This window comes from Poecilia latipinna, unplaced genomic scaffold (assembly GCF_001443285.1).
Source record: "Poecilia latipinna isolate Pla-1442-1.1 unplaced genomic scaffold, P_latipinna-1.0 Scaffold33, whole genome shotgun sequence".
NCBI lineage: Eukaryota > Metazoa > Chordata > Actinopteri > Cyprinodontiformes > Poeciliidae > Poecilia > Poecilia latipinna.
The window spans coordinates 679,763-705,639 of NW_015112649.1; the positions used below are offsets into that span (position 1 = coordinate 679,763).

Below are 25,877 nucleotides of genomic sequence, written 5' to 3' on the forward strand. Positions count from 1 at the left end.
CAAACGGACCGTCGTTATTCATCAACTAAATTAGCATGAGCACCGAGCGGCACCGCGGCCGGCTGTGGGATGCACATTAACGTAAGTAAATTACAGCGGCATGAATATGGATGATGTGGATGATTGCTGAATTGGATTTATGTCGGGGAGTTAAATCAATGTCAATGAGGACGCTGCTGTTTTGAGACTTTCTGATTAGCATTTAGGAAGTTGGGCTCCTGATGTTCGAGACGCGAGCGCTCTTCCGTTACGCCTTCGGAGTTTGGAGAAGCAGGTGAAAAGCAAACGTATTAGGGAATGAATACATGGCGATATTGTGTGTTCACGGCGTCTGTGATGCAAGGTAGAACTTCAAATATAGACATAAATGTGTCAGTCTGGCATGGAGAAATGATTTTAAGCACAGTACTTCAGTCAGTTCAGTTAGCTTACTAAATAAGATTTACTCTCTCTCCACTGTGTGGGTTTATCCTCTTTTTTCCTTTCTTTTTTTTTCCTGAGGTTGATTCAGCTCTTTTTAATAACTCTCAAACTCGAACAACTTCAAGACCAGCGGAGTGGGGAGGCAGCAAAGACTCTTAAATGTGTTTCCATTTGAAGAGCTAATAGCTGAAGTGCTCGTTACCAACAGAATGGAGAGGTTTTGCTGCAAGATGGCTATTACAGAAATGGGGAAATCTGGAGGACAGATGTCTGAAAAGGCTGAAACACAGAGCAGGTCTCTGATGTTTACCTTGGTTATCTCCAATTTTCCAGGCATCTGTCTGGCTTTGTGCATTTCCCCTCAAAGAGCTTGTGTACGGCTGACATTAAAATAACATTCATTATGTTATATTTATGTGTGTAAGTAGAGGGTGTGCACTCAATAAAGCTGCAATCAAGCAGTCTTCTGTAATCAAAAAGAACAACTCCGCTGTAAATCCTTCATTTTAGTCTTAAAATGTTAGGATCAGCATTATTTTTCTGCTTTTGTTCTTTGTTTTGATTGAAATATTTCAGTGTTCCTGTTTTTTTTTCTCTCTCTCCCCAACAACGTTCTAAAAACAAACACATGTCTTCTCAGCGTTTCATATTCTCTCTGAGTGCTCCGTCTATACAATTACCCATATTCAGTTCTCACATCATCTCCAAGTACAGGCATATCAAATCCCAAACAGTTGGAGACAGTATTTCCTTATAAAGCAAAAGCCTGCGAGGGATAGCTTGATATAGCTGTGCCTCCCTCACTAAGTAAAAACATCAAACATGGGTTTTTGGTCGTCTTATAATGAGCTGTCTTCAGCTGTCAAGTGGTGGCGGGTGGTTGTAACCGGCTTTCCGTGCATTGAAAAACTGACTGCCACAAAAAAAAAAAAAAAAAAAAACCCGAAAAAGCAGGCCATGTGAATAAAGCAGAACAACGGTAAATAGCATTCAGCCTGCAGCCAAGAAAGCCACATTGCTGTTTCTCCACAGAATTTATCCACTGTTCTTTGATGCAATCGGTTGCCTGCGCATAAAGAAACCAAATGTTTCAGCGGAGTCTATTTAAAGCAGAGATAATAGAGTGAGACACAACATTAAACCCTGAAGAAAAAAAACAAAACAAACAAAAAAAAAAAAAAAAGGCGACTGCTTTTATATTAATCCGCTGAAAGATGCGATGATTTGCGAGCGCGTCAACAGATCCTGTTTGGGGACTTGTTTGGCTTGAGAGCAAAAAACACAACAGGTGAGCACAATTCAGCAGCTGTCAACACAGTCTCCAATATAATCAGTCTACGAAGTAAGCTGCAGCACCAAAAAAAAAAAAAATCAGCTACCATAAAACAATTCCTTATTTTCTGAGACTACTCTCTCTCTCCCTCTCTTTTTTTTTACGCTACAAGCCAAACTCAAAGTGGTTACAGACTGAGAGCTGGAGAGCAGGAAGATGATGAATGATTTGTGGTCTGCATAGGACATGAGATTTGGTTGAGAAATATGTAAATAGTGGAGAATTAAGAAACTCTTCTGCGCACAGTTTCTGAGAACGAGGCCGGCCAAGTCGGTTATTGAGAAAGAATTACAATAACATTATTGCACCAACCCGGGTTAACACCACGCGTACAGAAACACCAAAGTGGCACTCGGACCAGATGATTTTTATTGTATCGCCACAATCTGTTTTTTTTTTCTTTTTCTTTTTTTTTTTTTTTGGTTTGAAGTCCGAAAGAGAACCAAAATAACTTGTCACTATTGAAATGGTTTAAATATGGAAACAATGAGGCTGGGAGATGAGAACTGCAAATATTTACATTTCAAAGACTTTCAGTGAAGTATTTTCAGATGCTTAAAAGGTTTGATTTTGTAGTTCATTAAAAAAAAAAACACACACTAAGAAACTGCTTGGTAAAAGTGGCACAATTTGGGTTATTTAGTTAACCGAGTCCTCAGTGAAACTCGGACCAATCATGCCTGGGCTGATTTAACACAACATATTAGGGTTATTGGTTTAACTCTGCACAGTGGAGTTAGGTTACTAACCCAGAAACAGCTGCTCATTTGAGAGGGAGGCAGGGGATGCTATGCCTATAAATTTGCAGCTGCAGCCGTACGCCCAAGCTAAGCAGCCCTATAAACTGTTTGGAAAGACAGAAAAATCGACTTTATTAAAATTCTATCTCTCTGTATAAAACAGAAGAAATATCGCCCGTCCACAGAGAACAGCTCTTCACATGTAGAGAGCAGAGCTGGAACTAGCCTGTGCAAGCAAGCTCAGATAGACGGCTAATGTTAGCTTAAGTGAACTAATTGGTTCTCCGGCGTTAAACGGCATCATTAACGCAACTCATTGACATCGATGTTATCATGCAGCATATTTTCACATCTAAATATTTATTATTCTGTTGTACTTAAAATGCTCAGTGAGTCATTCGGCTATTTACTTCAAAACAGCACTCTGAAGAATAATTATGCTGCTTCTAAGTCTCTTGTATGACACAACAAACTGCATCACAGTTTCTGACTCAACATTTGAGTGAAAATTTCCCAGCGTCTGTCCCAACGTTATAATCCGAGCTCCAGTTTAAAGAAACATTACAACAATGTGTGTTTGTTTTTTCTCTTGGGTATCTGGTTAATAGGAGGAAATAAACTAGTAAAGACTAAAAAAATCTTGAAAATAATAATCAACAGCTTGAAAGAAATCACTCTGATTCTCCTGAATCTATCAGATGACTAAACGTCTCAGCTCTAGACATCCTGTAATTTATCCAAGATGAATCACTCCAGCGGCATTTCGGCGTGCACCGCAGGGGGTCCGCGACTCACTTCTTGGGTTTTGAACTTCAAAGATGCGGCTTGGAAACTCTGGGCCATGCCCCTATGTAAATGCCGCCTGTCCACACTGTGCTGTCATTTCCAGTTAGGCAGCTGATAGTTCAGCAAAGTGGTGTCCGTTACATACAGCCAGCGGGGCCATTTGATAATGTAGGTCAGAGGACTGCAACCTCGCAGCCAAGGGGCGACACAACACATCAGCAACCCAACACATTGGCAAACACAAGGGTGCCAATTAAGTAACCCTAACTATGCAAATAAACCAACGGGATTTGTGCACTCCAGATCCTGAATACGTTATTGTTGTGTTGGAGTCATTTTGCCCCAGGTATAGAAATAAACAGATGCACTGATTAGCTGCTGCCTTTATGGTTGAGTTAAAACGCAACATAAGCAGCTAAATGTAACATCCTGTATTCGCGCTTCCATCAATATTTCATGGTGTTACTGCAGCCGATGTGAGATCTGCAGAATCATCGCCGAGTGGGTTCGTTGAGTTGCTGGAGTATAAAGGACTGAAAGTAGAAACCGACTGACTTTTACTGTAAAGCTGGATCCAGCTCTAAAACAACGTCGTTGAAATTCCACTCACAAAAAAAGAAAAAATCTACATCTTTTAGCAGAGCTGTGCACAAATTAGTGCGTTTGCGAGGAGCCTTATCTTTTTTGATCTTAATCATATTCTTTTGGGCAGAATAAATATTTGATAGATTTAAAACAGCTTTTTTTCTTTGAAGAATCTAGGTTTCGTGTAGAGTACTGAAATTCAAGTTTAAGCAGATAAGTTATTTACAGAATATCAAATGCAATCCAGGCCCCTTATAAAAACAGTAACATAGACCTATAAATTGTCACCGTATTGTAAGATAAGAACAAATCCAGCATCATTAGCCTGCCATTCTGCACAGATAAATGTTTCCCTGCATTGCTCAAATTGTGCATCAAAAAAACAACAACACAAGAATACAACTCAAACTATTGCCACCCGCCAACCTTTGACAGAATGTCACCCTGGGTGAAGAGCCAATATGAAAAACCATCATGCGTAAGGGCTGACAGAAGCTCTCTGTCACTTCTAAAGTTTTTTTTTTTTTTTCGGCCATTTTTCATGTACATACAGCCAGACAATCACCACAGATGTTATCTTTATCTCAAGTGACAAATTTCTTCATCTGATGTGTTCAAACAAAACCAGGACATCTTTGAAAGAGGAAGCGCCTTGTCATACACCGACATTGGCTGCAAGTTAAAATGCAGTCCAATTAGTCCAACATTCTCAACAGAACTGATTTTTTTTTCCAATGCTGAACTTCATTTCCCTTCAATTCATGGTGAATTGGTGGCAACATTTCTCCCTGCCAATCCAATTAAAAACATCTGAAATTTCATATTGAGCAAAAGCAGCTGACAAGACACTCAGTTTAGTGAATCGAGGGGTGCTGAAGCTCAGTGGGTGGGTGTGTTTCTATACTCTGGGCACACACACACACACACACACACACACACACACACACACACATAGAGAGAGGACTCCTGACATGCTGCGAAGGTTTCAGGCTGCTGCCTCTGAGAGGTCAGCACAGGAATTCCTAAGGCCATAGGAGATTAGTAATTGAGTAATAGACATGGTGACATGGACAATGTAGACAGAGCAGGATAAGCAGAGCAAAGGAAGGAGGGAAGAGAAAACGAGGCTATGAAACACAATATGAGTTCATTATCTGTCTCCCCTCCCCATGGTTGACCTTGACTGCAGTGTCCCAAAACAAACTTATCTGGGAATTAAAAAAGAAGCTCCAGGAAGTGTGCCAGGGACAATCGGCTCAGAGTATATTTTGTTGAGACTGCTTTCAGACTCCAAGGAGTTCAAGGTGCACCGTTTAAAGCGGGTGAAGATGATTCTTCACCGCGACGCACTGCCTAATTTGTGCAGCGTATTCATGTATGCATAAAAGTTGCTGCATATCGACGGGGGCGCTGCCGAACTCATCTTTTATTCACCGATTCCATTAAGAGATTGCTGTTACACAAGCCGTGGTGATATATGAACTTAGCATTCTTCTGCAGCATTAGCGACGGCAAGAAACGGCGAGATAAGAGGAGTTTTCAAAGCCCTCCTGAAAGTGGGTGAGGCATTCATCATGTAAGGTGACACCACAGCAAAAAGATGTGTCAGCCCCGCTTGAATCACTGCAGCCTTATATGCTTCCATTTTAGCGGGATGCGATGAAGACGGTGAAAAGAGGCGCTGCGTGCCCAAGAGTTCACAAGTGAGGAATTAAAAAATGTCGACTGGATTACTGAGCAGGGGCTTCCCGTCCGTGGCTGCATCGGCGGATATAATAATGATCCACTGTAGCCAGAGGCATTGGAGTCATGCATCAAGGCAAATGTTTGCCTGCTCAAGTGGTGAGCCAATGACAAAGTGCAACAAACCAAGCTAAGAAACGCCAAAAGTCTCGGGTGTGTTGACAAACATGCAGCGCTGGAAACATATTACTTAGGCTGCAAAAAAAAAAAAAAAAAAAAAAAAAAAACAAAAAAGAAAAAATCTTAATGTTTGTGGGACTTCTTTTTCATTGCCTTTGAAGTCTCTGCTATTACATTTTAAAAGGTTTTAAATTACACTATTCAAAATAGCTGGTAATAATTTACATGCCATTTCAGCAATGGTGAAGAATTCACTGGAGGGCAGTGTGCAGAGCTAATGACTTGTTCTGCAGCAGGAGGAGGCACGCACGCGCACACACAGCGTAAAAAAGAAAGAAAAAAAAAAGTTCTACTCCACAAAAATTCCTGCCATTGTTATGTGAATGGGGACATTTGTTTTAATGCACAGTCTGGACATAGTAAAAAAAAAAAAAAGAAAAGATCTGTAAAAATCTACATTTACGCTCCAGCCGTTCTGCACAACGACCTTATTCATCAAAACGCTGCATATCAAAGTCACTTACACTTAACTCCACAGTGTCCCACATGCCCAAAATTATTTGCTTGTTTTTTTTTTTCCCCCCCTTAGGAGAAAACTAAAATCAAAGAAGCAGCAAATGAATACAATCTAATTTCCCCTACAAGCTGGCTTTGCGAGCACCAGAACACATGCGTGGACTCCTGCCATGTGCTGAAGAAATGGCTCTGGATGCATGCCAAAGTGTTTTCCACAGCAATCAATACCGGGCCTACTGCTGCAGTCCCCCTGCCTGTCAGTGTGTGTGCGAGTGTGTGTGTGTGTGCCAAAGCCTTGTCAGCTACAGGGACAGAACAGAGGAGAGGAGAGGTCAGATGATATCAGAGGTGATGATAATACCACATTAATATAACATGATCCAGGAATATTCTCCGCAGATGCAGAATTCCCATTACGAGAGCGGCCCTCCTATTATGCTGCATATGCAGTAAAAGCAGGATATGCAGTGAAAAGATAAGAATAAGCAATTATGAGAGCCTGAAGGAGGAGTGTACAATAAGTGGGTGTTGTGTGTGGTGAGCTGTTATCTACAACAGCTCTGTCCAAAAACAGAAAGTGTATTACAGCCAGGAGGGGAGAGAGGAGGCGGGCCATTTGGTGTGACAAGAAATATTGTGTCACTCAGTGAGCTTTAAAACACATGTGACTGTTTAGTCGGTGGCAGTTTGCAGGCAGGCAAATAGAGCAAAAGGGCCCCAACAGAGGGTTTGTCATAATGGGTGAGCAACCCGACACAAAGCCTGGTTAAAGACCAAGCTGGCCTCAACTGGTGGTGGTAAACACTGCCGGTCAGGCTGGGATACAGTGAAAAAAAAAAAAAAAAAAAATCAAGCTTTTTTTCCTCCTCACATGGAGCTAATAATTAACTCGGTATAAATAGATTCATAAATTTACTCCTGATGTGTTTATCATCTAATCAGCAAAACACAGGCGCCAGGAGTTTGCATGCACTCGCCCGAATCATTATTTTTATTTCCAGTCCAAAGCTCTTATAAAAAAAAAAAAAGAAAGAAAGAAGAAAGACAGCCTGGCTGCGTTTAAAAGGAATTGACCTTCCAACCCTTTTGACAGAAGAAAAACAAGCACAGTAGGTCATGGGTTGGTTCCTCCCGTCACTGCAAACCACAGCAAAAAAAAGGGGGGTTAAAAAAAAAAAAAACTGCAAACATGCTGCAGGAGAGGCTAGAGGCAAACAAATACCTGAGAAATAATCAGGAAATTACATCATACTTTGGAGCTCCAAAGCAGAAAAGAATCAGTAATCCACTTCCAGTAAGTTTAATAAAAGGCTTAAACAAGTTTTTCGGTATTTGTGGGATATTGGCCTCGAGCTTTAGATGAAAGCAAAGTACAACCAGCTGTTTACATTTCACATTTCAGACTCTGTTCTAAACTGTGTGAAAATGCTCATGTAAAATCTAGCATGATCTATAAATATACAGTACAAACTACAATTATAGCAGGTTGGACATTTTATCTCATGAGACTATATGTTCTCTTTTAGCACCTAAACCTTGTGAAAACAACACACTTCCTGAGAACTGCAGCTTATCGCATTCATATCTGCATGACTCACAAGCACAAATTAAGCTGTTGATTTTCAGTCAATTACAGATTTACAGTTTTCAGCTTTGCCGCAGAGCCACAAATCTATCTCATCTGAAGGAAACCAGCTTATGTGAGGTTTATGAAATCAAACCCTCTCGCAATGTTTACCTTCACCACCCAAGTGCAGAATTTAACATCTGCTTTTTAAAACATACAGCGTAAATAAATGTGTTCTTTTTTGGGCATCAGTTTTTTTGTTTGTTTTTTTTGTTTGTTTTTTTCTCCTCCTGTTTGTGTTTTTGGATTATGGATTGCATCTGCAAGCGCCGCTCCGGTATAGCTGACTCATGCAGTGCAGATTAGTGTGTTGTGAGGCAAAGTCAGCGAAAATCTGAATGGGCTCAGTGAAGGTCATAAACTGACTCCGAGTTGTCAGGGCGATTTCCACTGCTGTGTAATATACAGTAAGCAGTTTGATTTGCTCAGAGAAAAACAAGCCCTTTAATTGAGGCCGGGCTACATAGCACTTATAACATTTCATCATCCAAATTATACAAACCCGGAGTCTGATCTCTAGAAGCTTCAAAAGGAAAATGATGTGTTTAAGTGGCTTGCGCTAAAATTCACCGTCCACCAAGGAAAGCCGTTTCCATTCAAACTGATATTTTGTCTCCTTTGGTTGCTTTACAACTTGTGACAAATGTGCACAACAACAAAAAACAGACTTTCAGAGGGTGGCAAATACCAGTCACTGAAATTATGTTTTTAATCCAACAAATAAGTTATTTGTGACAAATTAACTAAAAGATGCTGGTCAGCATTGGGTCAGCATTAGTTGTACACACTTGACATCAAACCACAACAGCCCCATGCCGAACCAAGCAGAGGAGACGAGACACTGTCAACCCTCAGGCAATTAACAAACCTCTGCTCTAATTGTAGGAAAAAATATTACCTGCCACCTTGTTCTGGATAGACTGAAACAGCTTAGATATTATAAGTCATAACTAGTTTAGCTATAATTATAATGCTGAGGCAGCCATTGCTAGTAGGAGGCATGTCTTAGCGTGTTTGTCAAGGATAATGTTTCCGCTTGTTGGTAAAAACCAGCCACTTGTTCTATGCTTTTCTTGGTGCAGTGGGCTTTTGGCTTTTGAGATATGATTGCTTCCTGGATGGAGGCGTGGACTTTGTTGAGGTTTTAAATTTGACCCAATTGCTAACGTTATAAACCTTACTGGAAATTGCCTGCGTCGTAAACGGCCATAACGCAGAGAAGTGCCGATCTGAACAAGATTTTATTACTAAAACTACAGGCAGACTACGATTCTGAAACAGCGCAGAAAAACAACATCATCGTTCTGCTGTTTGTTGACTGACCCGGTTGAAATTTAATCGGAGAATAGGAGAACTCCCAAAGGTAACAGCGATAAACATCTTGGCATTTCTTAGCCGTGGTTGACATGGCGCTTTATTAAAATATATTTAAAAGTTTGTTACTATGTCCTTCAGTAGTTTAGCAACACTTTTTATATTTATGTTTAACTTTCTGCCAAGTCCTAATTCCTGATTGTTGCCAATAATTAACACCTTCCAGCTGTGCTAGTCATGTAAAAAAACTATTTGCATTTCACTTTCTGACGCCATTTCTGTAATGTTTTATTTCTTAACCAGTTTAGCAGAAGTGCTAGTACCACTGTCAAATGTGCTAACAAGCTAACCATTAACCTTTGTCAGTCACTTCTAACAAATGGCACAGCTTGGCTGTAATTGCCAGGAAAAATGTTTCCATGTTATCTTGTTTAAATAGATTTGAAACTTTATTACTGTTTCTGCAACATATTATGGCTCAATCACAAACTGACATTTATTTCTCACGACAGAGTGATCTTAACAACTCCATGAAATACACGGACATAGCGCAGGACTGCACTCTGTAGTCATAGTCCTTTGCAAAAGAGCTGCATAATGCTAGAGCGTTACATGATCGCAGTACAGTATTATTGTGAAGTTTTGCAATGATGTTATCAGTTGTAATAAATTCACACTTTCCTCACTCCTCTCTTTGTCGCCTGTCACTTTTTGGCTTCCTACATTCAGTGACATTTGATATCTTGGGCTCTGTCATCTGGATCAGGTTTGGGTTTCTACTAGAGAGAGACTCCATCTGACAGGCTGGAAATGTTATTGGCCTGCTAGGTGTGCATTCCTTGTACTGGTTATCTAATAGTCAACCAATACTGCACTTCAAACTGTTATTTGTGATGATAAAAATACTGCATAGACTAAGATTATTTTGCAACATATTGTGAACTAAAAGCCCTATATTTATTCTATTTACATGCATTTAGTATCTGTATCAGGTTTTAAAATGTGTAAGAAAGCTGTTTATTCTGAATAAGGACATTTTAATACATGTTTTTATGCTGTTGATGAAGTGTAAATCCACTGCAATTCCATTTCCTTAATAAAATTTAAAGGACAAATGTTACTTATTGTTAAAGTTTAACTTAATCCAAAAAGAACAGTTAGAAACTAACTGATTTCAGCAGTAAAACTTAATCTTATCCTCCTGACATGTATTAATTACAATTTACTCACATAAAGTCATGCTACCTTAATCTAACTGTTTGTTTTATCAGTGTAAAATCAATAATCTATGCAGAAAAATAGCTTCACTTCCTTTTTGGAGTTGTATGTCAATGTGCTTTACAACATGTGGCAAATATGTGTGACTACATTTGGCAGTGCAGACCCTGTGTTATTAAATAAGTAATATTTTCCAGCTACAGTCAATGAGCTGGAATGTGAGCATTTTGCAATGCAAATAAGTCTGTGGGAATAAAGGGGGTGGAGCTGGCATGTCTTGTGCAAGTCTGGTCTTTAGGAAGGCCAATGCATGCACTCAGAGTAATTACTAAATAATTGCAGTCTGTTAAATGCTAACACCAGGGGGGTTTAAAGAGGAGATACCCCTGCTCAGAAGAAGAATTCACAGGGATGATAGCTTGTCTAAGCTGCTGGCCATAAATAGCCACCTTTCTCATGAAAGGGAAATGTGATAGCTGCTCTTATTACTCAAGAGGAAAGAATGTAAGTAAACCATCAGCGGAAGAGTCAAGTACAAACACGGCTTTGTCCCCTATAAACAATATAACAGCAACAGAGAGTAATCTCCACACAGCCGCAGAGTGATCAAAAGCAAAAAGGCAGCAATTAAAGTGTTGCTGTCATTATATCAGAGAGAAAAACCACACATATTGTTTGTTTCACAGCTCTTAATTTGGGACACTGATAAAACAAGCTGTTAGAATTTCGCCAATAAAACTAATGGAGCAACATGCATACATTTTCTTTGGGTGAACATCAATCAGGATTTCAGCAGCTCAAAGACCAGTGAATAAATTAGTGACCTTAGTAAGATCATTTTACTCAACACTTTAGTACTATGAATACTAATTAATGATAATATTGGCCTGCATACAAGTCATAAAATTTTATTGAAATAGTAAGAAACTTTTTGAATCTAATCAAACAAGTGTGAAAGTCAATCTGTTTGCAGTAACCGCACTTCTGCATTCATTAATAACAATTGACAGAGTAAATAATCTCATCTTGCTGGCAAGCTTGACTTCTGCACTAACCCCATCCCTAAATCAGTTAGGCATAAACATTAGTGGACTATAAATAAACTTTTACATTTTTTTTCTAAGGGTGTGACATTTCTAAGGGTGTAAAACGTTTTTCTGGCAAACACAGTTAATATGATATTCATTACTGCCTTACTGTAGATAGTTTAGCTAGCTAGCAGCATTGTTGATGTAAGCATTAGCAGGGAATAAACTATCCAGTTAGGTTATTCTCTAACTGGACAGGGAATAAAACATTACAAAAATAGCAACAAAATTCTTCAATTTATTCTAAAAAGTTGTCTTACAGACCATTTATTGGCAAACACAGAATGCTAATGTGATATTCATGACTGCCTTACATTTACTGTAATAGCTTAGCTAGCATTGTTGACGTAAGCATTAGCAGTCACTAAACTTATACATTAACTGGATAAGGATTAAAACGTTACAAAAATAGTAACAAAATTCTTCAATTTATTCTAAAAAGCTGTCTTAGACTATTTATCCTGGCAAACACAGCTAAGAAGCACCGTTCTTTGGCAACAACTGCCTTGGGGTTTAAGAAAATTGCATGTTTGGTGTCGGTAGACCAGCTAAACCTGAACACAATGCTTCTCCAACAGTGAAAACTTTTTACCCACAAGTCTAAAGACTGTTCATAACAAGTAGACATCATCTGTCACAACACAGCTCCCATAACCACTGAAGATGACAGAACGGACACTTCAGCTGTAGTAAAATCAAAAATGTCGAGGCAGGATTTGTGACCAACATAAACTAGCTTAAGTTGTTCGAATTGATTAAATGCTAACAAATCAACATGCTCGCTTTAATTTTGAATCTAATGGCTAATATTTAAAATCCCATTTTATAGTGTAATTCCATTCAGCGTAACAGGATCACAAGCGCCACATATGGCCATAGTCAATCATAACCAAGCATGTCTGTGCCAAGAACAGCGAGGCAGGCGCGGTTACAAGAAATGTGAGCTGACAATATCATTGTTTGAGGACAGAAATGTTCACTGGGGAAAATTATGCAAAGCGAGGAGAGTATATAGTTAGGACGTGTCAGTACTGGCTTGGCTCGCCTCTGGCACCCTTTTTTATGACTTGCACTGCCTCTTTCAACATCAAGCCGCATTACAAAATAACTATCGTACGGAGCTGTATCTGATCCCATCATGCATTCATTACAATCGCGTTTCGCAATTTCCGTTCCGTATGTCAGCATATCTGACACGCTTTTAACCAAAAATGAAAATGACAGAGCTCAGGCAGGCGAAAGATTGTTGCTTTTTTTTTTCTTCTTACCCTACTCCCCTTCTTTTCTTTTTTTTTTTGTTATTATTATTATGGCACAATTAACCCCACGGAGCGCAGCGGCTGCAGTCTTATTGAGCGCAGCTGGACAAGTGCACATTCAGCATGTTGACACCACAATAGACAAACAAGGCTGAAGTCTACAACTATAAAAAGCGAATTCCGCTGTAGGTCAGTTCTTTTATGCCGATCGATTCATCAATGTCATAATAAATGCATGGGTTCCTGAATGCCTCTGAGAGATCCACGGCCAGTAAACAAAAGAGAAGCGGCTTAATATGTAAAATTCCTCGAAATAAACAAAGCGATTCGGGCATTCCTACCTCTCCGTGAGCGACGGATCGTCCCTGGGGAGTATCCTCGGGTAGGAAATAAAGTTTGGAGCTGGATAAAAGTTGCTTGCTTGTTCTTTCCTCCCAGAGAAGCTGGAGCTCCGCTATGCATATAGGATCCTCGGGTTTGCATCTGACGAAGAAAAAGTCTCCGAGAGCGAGGATTCTCGCTTTGCCATCCCGGGTACATTTAAAGGCTTTATAGAATATATATGGTCCATGTAAACCGCAAGACGAGCCCACCCACTGTGGAAAAAAAATAAAGATTGAAGTCAAGTAAAGACATTGATGAATAATTAAAACAAAACAAAACAACAACAAAAAAATCAGAAACCCTGGCTTCTTTACGCTCGACTTGTAAACATCATACACCTCTTGTTTTCTGCGCACAATTACAACAATTAAACAATTTTACATGTTCTACATTTCAAACAGATGCATTAATTTCAGCGCGTGAAAGTTTTGCGGCTCGCGCGCGTGCTTACAGAAAGGTGTGGATTAATTAAAGCAGGCAGAGAGGAACTGGAATAAATCGACGCATGAAAACAAACGTTACCTTCAGTGAGTTCGGCTCCATCTCGACGTTATGAATTGATTAAACTCAACACGCTCTCCAAACTTGCTGGCTTGAATGGATTGTCGGAGGTCCTGCAAGGGGCGTAGCTATATGGAGTTTAAACCGTGATATTTTAAACGTGTAAGTGGTGTAAAAAAATTGTTTTAGTTTAAAAAATGTGCGTTTAGTGTTTTCGTTTAATTCGACGAAACTATATGGCAGAATAAATGGTTTTTAGGGCTTTATTTTAAAAACTAACAGATGTTCCCTCAAAATATTTCAGCGTAATTAATAATAGATGAACATTTTTTAATTATTTATTGTATATTCTTCTAAGTAAGCATATAAAGCATGCTCTGGTGCGTTATTTATACCAATTTGAGCTCAAAATGCGCTTTTAATCTGCGTTTACATCTTTTATGGTATTATGTCTCTTCCAGGACTTTCGTAAAAGACGTTCAATATGAAAGCACATTTCTCACAGTAATGACACCGAGGCGCTTGCTGTGGATGCCTTCAAGAAACAATGTTACATGAAAGTTAATAGGGCTATCAAATGATTCCTCAAAAGGAAACCTGCGAGGCGCTTCGCTTTGGCCATGGTCGCGATTTAAGGCTCCCAAGGCTTGGAAGGTTGATTTTTAATGGTAAAATCCCCCCAAAAAAGACAAATATTTGTGTTTATTTATTTTGTGGCGAGTATGAAAAGACAAACAAAAAAAAAATGTCCGAAAGAGAAAGCAGAGGTGTCACGGGACAGAAATCACGATGCGCGCACACAAATCATGTTAAACTGACCTTGTGAGGAAAGCGCGGTTTGTATTTAACACGCTTAAATACATTTGCATGATCAAAGCCGCTAATAAAATACTAACGTATTTATTATTTTAACCACACGACACTTACAGCTGTGTGAGCCCCCGAAATGTACGCGTACTTAAGCCAGTCCGGCTATATCATTTATGTAGAGTCACTCAAACTTCATGTTTTTTATTTACATCTATTGTTCTCCGCTGGCTCAATGTGTCCGCTGCATTTTTATCAAAGGCTGACTGGCATTATTCAAGTTTATAGCAATACTGACAAAGTCCACAGCGCGTCGCTGTTTTCCCTGTGTTTATCCAGCACTCAGATTACATAGCACACAACAGCGACTCAGGTCTACTTCTGACACAAGCTATTTGAAGCACACTATTACGCAATGCGCCTTTTTTCGTCCCACTGAAATAAGGGGCAGAGCAACTGGGGCGCCACCAAACGGTGGACAGTGGCCATCCTTTATAAATATGTTGAGTGTTATATTTTTAATCTATTGTAAGATTCTTAAAAAGAGAGAACACATTTTAATCAGCTGTAAAAGTCTGTGGATGTTATAGCACATCTCTCGTGTGTGTAAGTCCTTGAATATATAAGTGATCACAATTTTAAAACAGTGCCTTGTCAAACCATGTCAATTTAAGAGCTATGTTAAACTTTAAAAATGACACAAGGGTCACTTTTCTCGATCAAAAATTAAGAGAGGGGCCGTTTCAAAACCTAAAAACATGATGATCTCCTAAAGACGCATATGTTAGCAATTTATGACATAATCTGACTCAGGATCAAGCTTATTAACTAGACCTTATTGCTTTAAAGTGCAGCCAGAAACATGGAACAACAAAACTCCATGAATGTTGTTACGCGACTACAGTGGCCTCCATCTGACCAAAACTTCACAGAAACTCTCTGGAAGTCCTCGTGCGGAGTTTGTATTGTTTCACGGTTCGTAACATGTATTTTTGTTCTGCAAACCGACACATTTTCCTCCTCCTGTTAGATAAACGTCTGTCTGATATTCATCTTAGAGGCGTATGGAGACAGATGAGTCACAGCTAAATATAGTAATTTCCTCTTATTATAGCTTATCTCTCCTCTTCCTCCCCCCCTGTTCAACCCTGGCATTATACATTAATACAAAGAAAATAGTTGAGGTAATGCTGTGTGACACTGTGATATTTTCAGCTGCAGCTGAGAGAACTGGGACAGGGCAAAAGGTGGATCACACAGAGACTCATTGTCTGGCATGAGGCTGCAGCAGCGTTGAGATTCCTGCAGTGAATCCAATATAAACCACAGCTCCCAGTGTTATCTTTCCCTGATTTCTCCCACAGTCACTTCGCCGGCTGAATCAATGGGGTTGCATTGTTAATGGCTGCCAGCCGCCATAATGAAGTCGCTGGTTAATCAATGGCTCCAATCCAGCTCTTATCTGCCAGTTGCAAAGTGTCTGCGTGTCAACAGGTAGAAGCAGCGCGAGCGTAACATTAAGATGCAGATATTGATGACAACGAGGTCTCACGCGGAGACGTGGTAATTGAAAAACAAAACACAACTGTGGACGGGAAAGGGAGGAAGGTAATAATATGCTAATTAAATGTCGATGTATTTTTAGGGCATCGTAGTATGCAGGGGCACTCAATAAATCAGGATGTGATTTAAAAGTTCCTTTATTTCAGAAACTCAGTTCACAAAGTGAAACACGTGATAATCACACACAGACTGGAGCTTTAAAGCCTTTATTTTTGTATTAATTCCAATTATTTTCTGCTTAGTAAAAACAACATTTAAGACTGGAACATTTTATCAGAAAATCATTTTAACACAGAAACGTGGGCTTAATGAAAACCAGTCAGTTATTACTTTTCAAAAGGTGGGAAACGAGCATAATCTGAACACATTCTAATTTATTAAATACGTCTGCACACCATCTTGAAATTTCCACGATTTTCTATTTGAATGAAATAAAAGATTGCAGTGCCAAGCGACCCTTATGTAGTCATTCTGAGCTATCTTCTTTGCAACTCATGTAATAAGCCTCTTGCAATTTTATTTTCACAGTCAGTTTCAAATGCTCCAATTAAACTTAATGAGTGTATGAGTCACAAACTCTTTATTTGCTCTTCTCACAGCTTAAATCACACTGTGCATATGATCTGCACTGGAGAAAATGTTGATGCTTAAATACAAAAAATGATCACTTTTACTGCCAGAGGAGTTATTCTAGCAGCAATGGTCATATGGACTTTCACTGTTATCACAATATCTTGCTGTATTTATTGGGATAACAATAGAAATGTATTTGTAATGTTTATTTTAGCATGGCATGTCACTGCAGTCAAATACAGCTGTTAAAAAAAAAAAAAACATTTAGATGTTTTAAACAGGCTTCTTTAGGACACCATTTACATAAAATTTACATAAAGAGGTGTGATGTTTATCACTTAGCTGCACACAGTAACAGCATTTTCAAATTCATTGGCATTTATTGGGACTCTCATGCAACCACCAGTGGAAAAATAGCAAACATAACAATCTTTTTTTTTTTTTTTTTTTTTCAGACATCTTTAACTGGAAATTGACGTCAGGATAAATCAGATTCCTTATCGAGGTTAGAAAATGCTTACAACTGAATACAATTCAAAAACAGCAAATACACACCGTTACACCGAACTACAACATGGTCAATTCATGTTACATAACTCTCAGATTCAAGATCTGGAAATCTGAAATAAATAGAGCACAGTGTAAATGAAGGAGGAAATAAGAATTATCATTGGTTTGCAAAGTTAAAAAAAAACATGTATACTAAAACCCAAGATGTTCAGAACAAAGTTATGGGATTTTCTGAAATTTAGAGTAGGTGGAAACGTTAAACTCCCAAAATGCCCTCGTAAAACTAAACAAACTGAAATGGTCTTAATATGTCCCACTTAAGACGGGTAAACTACTTTAAAAAAAAGCGAACATGACACGACAGCACGCGTTTGTTTTTACACCAGTCTGCATAAACGCGCAAATGAGAAGCTTCGATCGATAAGCTGCAGCAGACATAGCTGCATGAGTGAATCCACAAACTGGCCCCCAGGAATTTCAGTGTGGGAAATGGAGAGAGACCAGACGGATGAAGATGTTTCATCAGATACCAGCCTTTTACTTTCTTGTTGAATGTGCAGCAGTAAAATAAGAGATGCCTGGTGAAGTGGTAAAAAAGCAAACCGTCTCTCGGCACACAGCTGCTAAACATCCAGCCTGGTGCAGCAGCTCCAGCAAGGAGCCACAGATGGGAAACGGAGAGCCGCTATTGCACTTTTAACCACCTGAGTCATAACACTTGAACCACATGTGGACACAGTGTGCCACTGAAAATAGTGTTAGATTTAAATGATTTGGAAACAACGGTATCGTGATTGTTTTAATAATAACGCAACCATTTCACATTTACAATTACAAAGTTTAGTATTTAGGGCCTCTAAATCCAGCGGCTAATTTTTATTCCTCTAAGTATATCTGACTAACGCGATCACTGTTTTTATGCAAATTAGGATTTTTTTTATCTGTAAATGGTGACCTGTTCACAAGTAAAATGCATAAGATCCTCTTGTAACAGCACCATGTGGAAGTGGAGAGTGATTCCATACTGAATAATGCATATAAGAGTAAAACACTGAAAGAGCCCATTTTGGTTACGAAAGCTGCAACAGCTTGCTTTGAGTTCCTCATATTGTGAATTTGAAAAAAAAAAAAAAAAAAAAAGTTGTCTTTTCCGCTATACGCTCTTTGGTGACATGTTTGAATATCTTCCTCGTAACATGTCAAAATATGCAACTCTGAGTAAATAGTGCTTCCTAGACTGCGGCATACATATCTTCAGTTAAACATGGATTTGTTTTGGGACATGTCAAACAGTCTGTGGCATGAGTATTGCGACATTCACACCCTGTATACACACTGTGGCTTCATAATCATTGCTCAAATGTCTTGGAAATATCCCCGCAAAAACATTACTTAGTGTCACGCTGCGTTATGAAAACACTTTGCCAGATTCAGCAGATTGGACTGGACGGAAAAATCACCTTGGAACCATATGGCAGCAAAATTCCCCCAAGACTTTGAATTGCTTCAGCTGATAAAACACTAAATTAAAACGGAGAGGAGACTTGTAGAAGTTTGCAAGTATGTAAAGTTATTGCAACATTAGGGGAGTGAATAAAAGTTACACAAACGTGTGTACCGCGGTGAAAAGTTCATTTTTTCTCTCTCTGCAGTTTCACAATATTCAGTGAGGTCATCAGCGTATTGTCTCCACATGATGACTAAATCATACAGGAACTGAGCAAAACTTTACAAGGAAAGTTTTACGGTGCCACTGATCAAATCTTTCTGAAAATGCTGATTATTACAGGCATCAGATGGAGAATAAAGCAGATTTAAACCAGCTCTGTTCTTAATTTGTAATATATTGTATGAGGAAAAGAAAATAGGCAAATGCTGGAACTGCATGCGAGTATTAATCAGTTTAGTTTTCTTTTTCTAGTGACTTAGTTTAGTTTAGTTCTATTGTGTAATCAAAATAATTTATACTTTTGCAATTCATATGGTGAGAGACACTTAAAGGGGATATTTGATTGTCTTTAGTTTGAATCACAAATTAATTTTAAAGACCAAACAACATTTACACCAAACTTTAATGTTTTTTTTGTTTTTTTTAAGGGATCTAAATGTAATATTTTTATGGCAAATAAATGTTGTTGTTTTTTTTGTTAACAAAGGCTGTAAAACAAAAAATACACAATGTCTTTATTACTGTATTAATAGTATTTTTTGTATTTCATTTAATACATGTCCTACATGTTGCGATTTTTCAGTGTTTGCTGTGATTTCTGCGCGGCCTTGTGCTTCACAACAAGATAACACAGACGATATCTGCTCTATAAAAGTATGACGGATAAATAGAGAGTAAAATACACACCTACACTGTTTCTTTCAGCAAATTAGTCATTTAACAAAGTGTAGGAGGCTTCCTGAAAGCCAGCCAGAGTTATTCAGCGAGATGCATGGGTGTGCTTTTTACTTTATATCCGCATGGACAAACATCCCGTTTCCAAAAGTAAAGCCTCTCAGCGTGATATTAGGACTCTCGTTTCTAATTGCGCTGCCAGGGGGATTATGAAAATCTACAGATGACTAAAACAAGAAAGCTTCTCAGAAATTAGGCCAGTGCAGCCTATCTCCGACTTACTCCACATGCACAATTGCATTACCCAGAGGATGTGCGTCTATCTGCAGTGGAAAGCCCTGGGACATTAAAAACCCATCAGGTAAATTTGTCCAAGGCAGCACATGTCAATAGTAACTTTAAACTTGTGTCTTTGTGCCGCTGTAATCACACAACAATGGGTCCCCCACGTCTGCGGCATGACTTTGGGAAAGGTAACAGGAGATCTGAGAGATGTCGCAGAGTTAATTTTATCCTCACAGACTCATTATGACACGGTGTTACATTTCTCTCCACTCTGACACAAGCCAAGAACATATTCGAGGAGCTCAATTAGTTTATTGCCTGGATCGTTTTTAATCTGGGGCATATTTCAATTGGCTCATCCACATCAGCTGTTTGACATGATGCAAGTGTGAATTAACAGGAATAATAAGGCTGTTGCTTGACAATTAACCGGCTTGTGAGTTTAGTTTAATAATAATAATTCAGAAATTCTTTTAAATTACATTTGATTATATGCCTTTAACACAATTTGGGCAATTCCAGATGATTGTGTCAATACAAGCCCTTGACAGGTTACTTAACCACATCTGAGTTAAATGAAAAGACATGTCTGAATACATTTTAAGGCAGCACCTAAAAAACCTGTTGTTTCCCTTCTTCCCACTGTTGGCTCCAGTGGTCTTTGTTTCACAGTAGATTGACGGGAAAGCGGGTTGTGAGAAGGGAAGACATGTGGCAACAGTCAACGGGACTGAAACACGTGACGGCCATGTCGAGGGCTGTACACTTTACCCCGTTTCCTCGTTTTGACGCCCTGAACAATCAATCAAATCAAACAAAATATAAGGAACTGTGCACCTCGACAGACTCTGCTTCATCCATGGGAACGATTTCCAGGAGCGGGTTAATCTGTTCACACAATTATATGCAAGTATGGACATGATGGGAATGCGGAATCATCACTGCGCTCAAGAAGGAGGCGGGCCCGGCGTCCCACAGATGAATGTGTTTTGTTGATTTATGAAGTGTGCAAATCAACCACAGAATAAAAGCAAAATGAGTAAAAATGTGAAAACTCTGGCTTAAGTTGGTAAGACAGTGTCGAGCTGAAAGGCCGTGCAGAGAGGAAGAGGCCATCAAGTGCAACATAGAAAACTGGATTTACAAGTAAGAAACTGTACACTTTTGGAAGCATATTCTAATATCCAAGCGCTTGGCCATAATAAACAGTAATACGTTTGAGGGAAAGTAGGAGAACACCGGACCAACTATGAGGCACGGGGGAGGCAGCATCATGTTGTGTTAGTGTTTTTGCTACAAGAGGGACTGGTGCACTTCACAGAGTACATGAAGACTGAACTTCAGACAGCTTCCGGAACCTAAAGTTTGGACACAAATGGGTCGTCCAAATGTGCAGTGAGCCTAAGCACACCACCAAGATATGTACAAAACAGCTTTACAATGGAGTCCATCAGTCTGGATTTTTGTCTTAAAGAAAATTTGCAGGAAGAGTTGAAAAGATGCGTCGGAGGAGACGGTCTAACCTGACCAAATTACACCAGTTCTGTCAGAAAAGCCAAAACCACAGCAAACTACAGACAGAAGCCTGTGGAATAAAACCTGGTATGTTTGTTTCAGGCCATGCAGTTTAAAATGTATACAAAAACGCATGAAAACTAAATTGAATAACCTTAAAGAAAATCTCTAAGGAAAAAAATTGTTGGATTTAAAGTCAAACAGTATCAAAGTAAAACTATACATTTCCCTATTCTGTGTAAATTTGACTATATCTATGATGCTGACAAACATCCAAACTATCAAAGGAGAATTTGCCAGCAGAAAACTGATATTTATATTCACAACTGAATAAATAAGCTCTTGAAGATAAGATACCCTGGCTCTCATTTCTCTCTCATCTATGATCATTTGTTTATTTAAAGCAACATAGCTGATATGATTCACGCACGGTTCACGTATTCTCCTCAGTCTCTTTTCCTCTCCTATTGTTCCCAGCCAACCAGTTAGTGCATCGCCTCATTACTGCTCCGCTGATCACACCTAACGCCATATATTTACACGCTTACACGGGTAATTGTGATTCACAAGGCAAACTTTGGTTGGCTCAGTCTGTACGACTACCATGACAATGAACTAATTGCCTGAAAAACACAATTTCACATTCACCGGCAACCGTTACGGCTGAATTGTCTGATAATGTCAAGTGAGTCGTTTTATTAAGAGGCGCATAAATGTAATCATGCGGCAGGACGACGTGAATCTGAGTGCATGCGCATGTTAACATTAGTATGGGTTTTATGTCATTACTGCCTCGGCAAATGTAAATTCACTTCATTGACTGAAGCGAGCGCTCCGCTGAATCACAAATGTGCAAAATACAAACAAAATAGGCGGCTCCAGTTCCCCCCTGCCAGCTGCACACACATCAGGACACGCAGACTCATTTTTATATATCCCCATCTGAGGCCGGGATTAGCGCCATGAATAATGTATTTATGTAAATGCCTGTTGGGCATAACTATAAAGAATGAGAGTGATTGAAAAGGCATTTTGTTAGATTGAGTTACGGCTGCCTGTGACTTATGGATCTATTCGGATCAAGGAGTGAGTTGAACAGCACTAAGGCTGAAAATAAAAACAAAAACCAAGTCCTGTTTTATTTTTTTGTTTTGTTTTGTTTTTGTAAGCAAAGAAGTCAAAGGGTCGGCCTCCCTACACGTAAAACCCTGCTGGGTAATTCGTTGAAGCTAAACGCTAAGTTTAGGGTGTTGGGATGGTAGTTGAGCAGTTTTATGCAAACTCTGGGTCAGATGCTTGTTGGGTTGGAAAAGACACTGGAACAAGACTCACACTGGGTCTGCTTTATCAACCCAGTAACATTTACTCAGTTACATTTAGTTGGGTAACTTTTTGGGAAAATGTACTTTTTTTACTACATTGTACTTTATACTTGAATAACTTTATCATGATGTATTGCTACTCTTACTTGAGTCAAATTTCTGGATACCTCACCTAAACTTCACACACATGCAGTTTTTGTTAAAGCCGACTAAATTTTGTAAGGAAAGAAATTGATGTGGACAAGTATTTAATTTGCCTGATTTTGTTATTTTCTAATTCTGGTATTTTGTACAAATTATTTTCCCTTTGATTTTTAAAATACCAACAATTCCACATAACTGTATATTTTGGTCCATGTGGTGATTCAATTTTTTATTTTTAAATATTAAAGGATTGATGTTTTGATCAGTTACTTGATTAGCATTTTTACAAAAATACTTTTTTACACTTACTTGTGCAAGTTACTTTTTACTTGTACTTTTGTGAAAATATGTACTTGAGTAAATTTTTGGGTACTCTGCTCACCTTTGTTTATGGCCCACAGTTTGGTTAACACTTTCATGCATCAATTATGGCCCTATATGTCAAGATTTTTTCCATAGTGATTTTCTTAATGCATAAAAAAATGGTGAGGGAGGGAGGAAATTCTAGGATTTTTTCCTAAGTCAGTTGTAATTTTCTCCAAATACAAAGTTGTTTTTTGGAAAATACACCAGTAGTACTAGTTAATACTTAGGTTACGTGATTTTTTTTGTTGATGTTTTTTGTAGAGTAGAAGGAGGGAATGGATATTCCTGAGTTGATCGACATGCTCCATGTCTGTCGGCCATATTGGATTTAACAAAAATTTTCTTGCACTTCCAGTGGATGGCCAGTAGTTGATTGTATGATGCACTGGTGTCCACTTCAGTGGTCTGTGTGTATTTATAACAAAAAACAAAAAAAAATCCACGAGAAACAGCTTCTAGGTAGCTGTCCGCTGCAGTGACTGCTATGTATGAAAGGGTTAAAATCACATCATAATCCCAAATTAAAGGTCCAGTTTTAGCAGTTCATTGTACTGATCAAGTGCATTTTTAAGCTGCCTGCCACTTCAGAACAAAGACATAAATTAGGGGACCTTTAAAACTTTAAGCTAAGATTTAGAAATATGTTTCACAACGACTGCTGATTATTTTCGAGGCAGGCTTGCACAGAGCGCCGAGTACACAAATTTAAAAAAAAAAAAGACCCACTTAACATTAAAAATGCATCTTATGTTATGAGCCCATTTAGCAGTTACTTGATGTCGCTATGGTGACAGAGTGGTATTTTGAGACAACTAATGACCAATGCAAAACCCACTCACTGTAAACTCCACTCAGGTTAAATGAGATTGCTCTCTGTGGTGTGTGTGTGTGTGTGTGTGTGTGCGTGCGTGCGCGTGTGCATGTGTGTGTGATACATGGCTGAGAACTTAATCCCCACTCTGCGCTCTGCTGTTTTTATTCTGCTCAGGACAAATTAAAGTTGTTAATATCAATGTAAAACATCTGTGGGCTGTTTACTGTACAGGGAATATGAGCCAAGCAACAGCCAGGGGCCAGCGCTCTGCTCTATAATAGCCTTTTGTTTTGATTGCTAATGCAGAATTTATAACAGTTGTCAGGTTAAAGTTTAAAAAAAAAAAGAAAAATAAAAGGCCCAGAAAGAGAGAGAGGAGAATGAATCTGGTTTAAGAGTAACTCAATATGTTTCGCTCTAAATCCCCCTCAATATCTCTTTATTTTTCGGCTTACGTCAGAGATTCCACGCTGGGAAAGCTTTTTGAAGAGCTGCTCTGTTTTCAGAGGCGAGTCATATTTGTCCAATAACGGCCTGGACTGTTGCAGCTGTCAGGGCCGAGACAGAGGGAGTCATGTGTTACCCATTTAAGTCCAATTTCTCCCATGCAGAATGCCTGACATGTGTGACTTTCCAGGATTCTTGGTTCAAACAGGATTTTTCTTTTTTAGCCATAGAGACAGAACCGAGACCGGATCCGTTCAGCTATTTAGCCACCTGTCTAGGACACATGTGAAGAAAGCTGACTTCAAGGAAACAATTTACTTGTGTTTCTTGTTCAGCTGCAATCTAAGTAAGCTGATAAACTATTTCATTCGTTATGGCCCCATTAGGAGCTCCCATTTAAATTGTGATAAAATGTACAGCATAAATGCGGTGGGGGGGAAAATGATGCATAAAACAAGCAAAGTGGCTGGTGTCGTTAAGTAGACTGTTTCTAAGAGATTAGTTTTGCATGTGCCCAACATTCACAACCGGCTAGACGTGGTGTGGAGCACCACCTGCTGGCCTAAAGTGGGAAAGACAAAACAGTGCCATTGCAACAAAAAAAAAAGAAAAAAAATTAGCTACTTGTATGTTTTGACATCTTAATGAAAATACAAACTTTTAATTGAAAATATAGTGTTGCTATGATCTCACTGTGTCTTCACAGGCACAAAATATATTCCATGTTTTGATTTTAACTTCTTCAAACTTGTGCAGTGTGAAAAGACTGCTCTGCAGATGTTTTTGTTGGTGGATGAAAGTAATAAAATGGAAAGCATTTTATTACTCCTGCGTCTATTTTCAATTTTATTGCACTTGGACAATGAATTAATATCATTAATACACCACAGAACAAGCTCTTAGCATTTGATTTCTTGCCTCGTTATTGGCGATGCCATCCTTGTAATTTCCATCTGAGACAAAGGTCGTTAAGCAGAAGCCTTGCTGAGTGAGAGAACCACATGGAGGGAACCTCTGCTGTGTGATCGGGGCTAAAAGCCCTTTGGCCATTTCTGTCATTTTCTCCTCCTCGCAGCCAAGAGCTGAATGTTGAACAGCAACCTCGCTCAGGCCCGGGATGTGACGCAGGACAATCTTTTCTGCCTCAACCAAACAGAGGAGAGTTTGTCTCTGTTCACAGGCGCTCCTCAGTCTGTGACAGAATGAGCTGCTGAGCTCAACAGGGAACTCTCTTCAGTAAAATTTGTTTGATGTCCCCCCCCCCCCCCTTTTTTTTTTTTAATAGTCGTAGCATTTTTTTTTTTTTGGTTTCCAGGAAGTTGTAGTTTCTTGCAAAAGACTGTTAGGCAGGCAGTATTTTTTCTCTCCTAAAGTCTTCTTCCATCTGAAATGCTCTCTTCGGGTTCACGTCTATGCAATGCAGGCTGCAGTGTGACGACAAGCAGTTTGGAACAAAGACAGGAAAAAATCTGTCTCCTTTCCAAGGTCAGGCGTTTTCCTGCTGTTTTTTTTCTCTCCGCCGCGCTGGATGGCCAGATTGATTTCCAGAA

At 39.1% G+C, this 25,877-nt stretch overlaps 1 protein-coding gene across 1 annotated transcript in view; it reads right to left on the bottom strand.

Moving 5' to 3' along the window:
- The window catches only part of arid5b (AT-rich interaction domain 5B), a 106,095-nt gene extending 92,330 nt beyond the window's left edge, over positions 1-13,765 (bottom strand). The window contains exons 1-2 of the mRNA XM_015042265.1: positions 13,659-13,765; positions 13,094-13,348 (exon numbers count right to left, since the gene is read on the bottom strand). Coding sequence (XP_014897751.1) covers positions 13,094-13,348; positions 13,659-13,679 — 276 coding nt within the window. The 5' untranslated portion in view covers positions 13,680-13,765. The remainder of the gene's footprint in view (positions 1-13,093; positions 13,349-13,658) is intronic.
- Between the last annotated feature and the right edge of the window lie 12,112 nt (positions 13,766-25,877).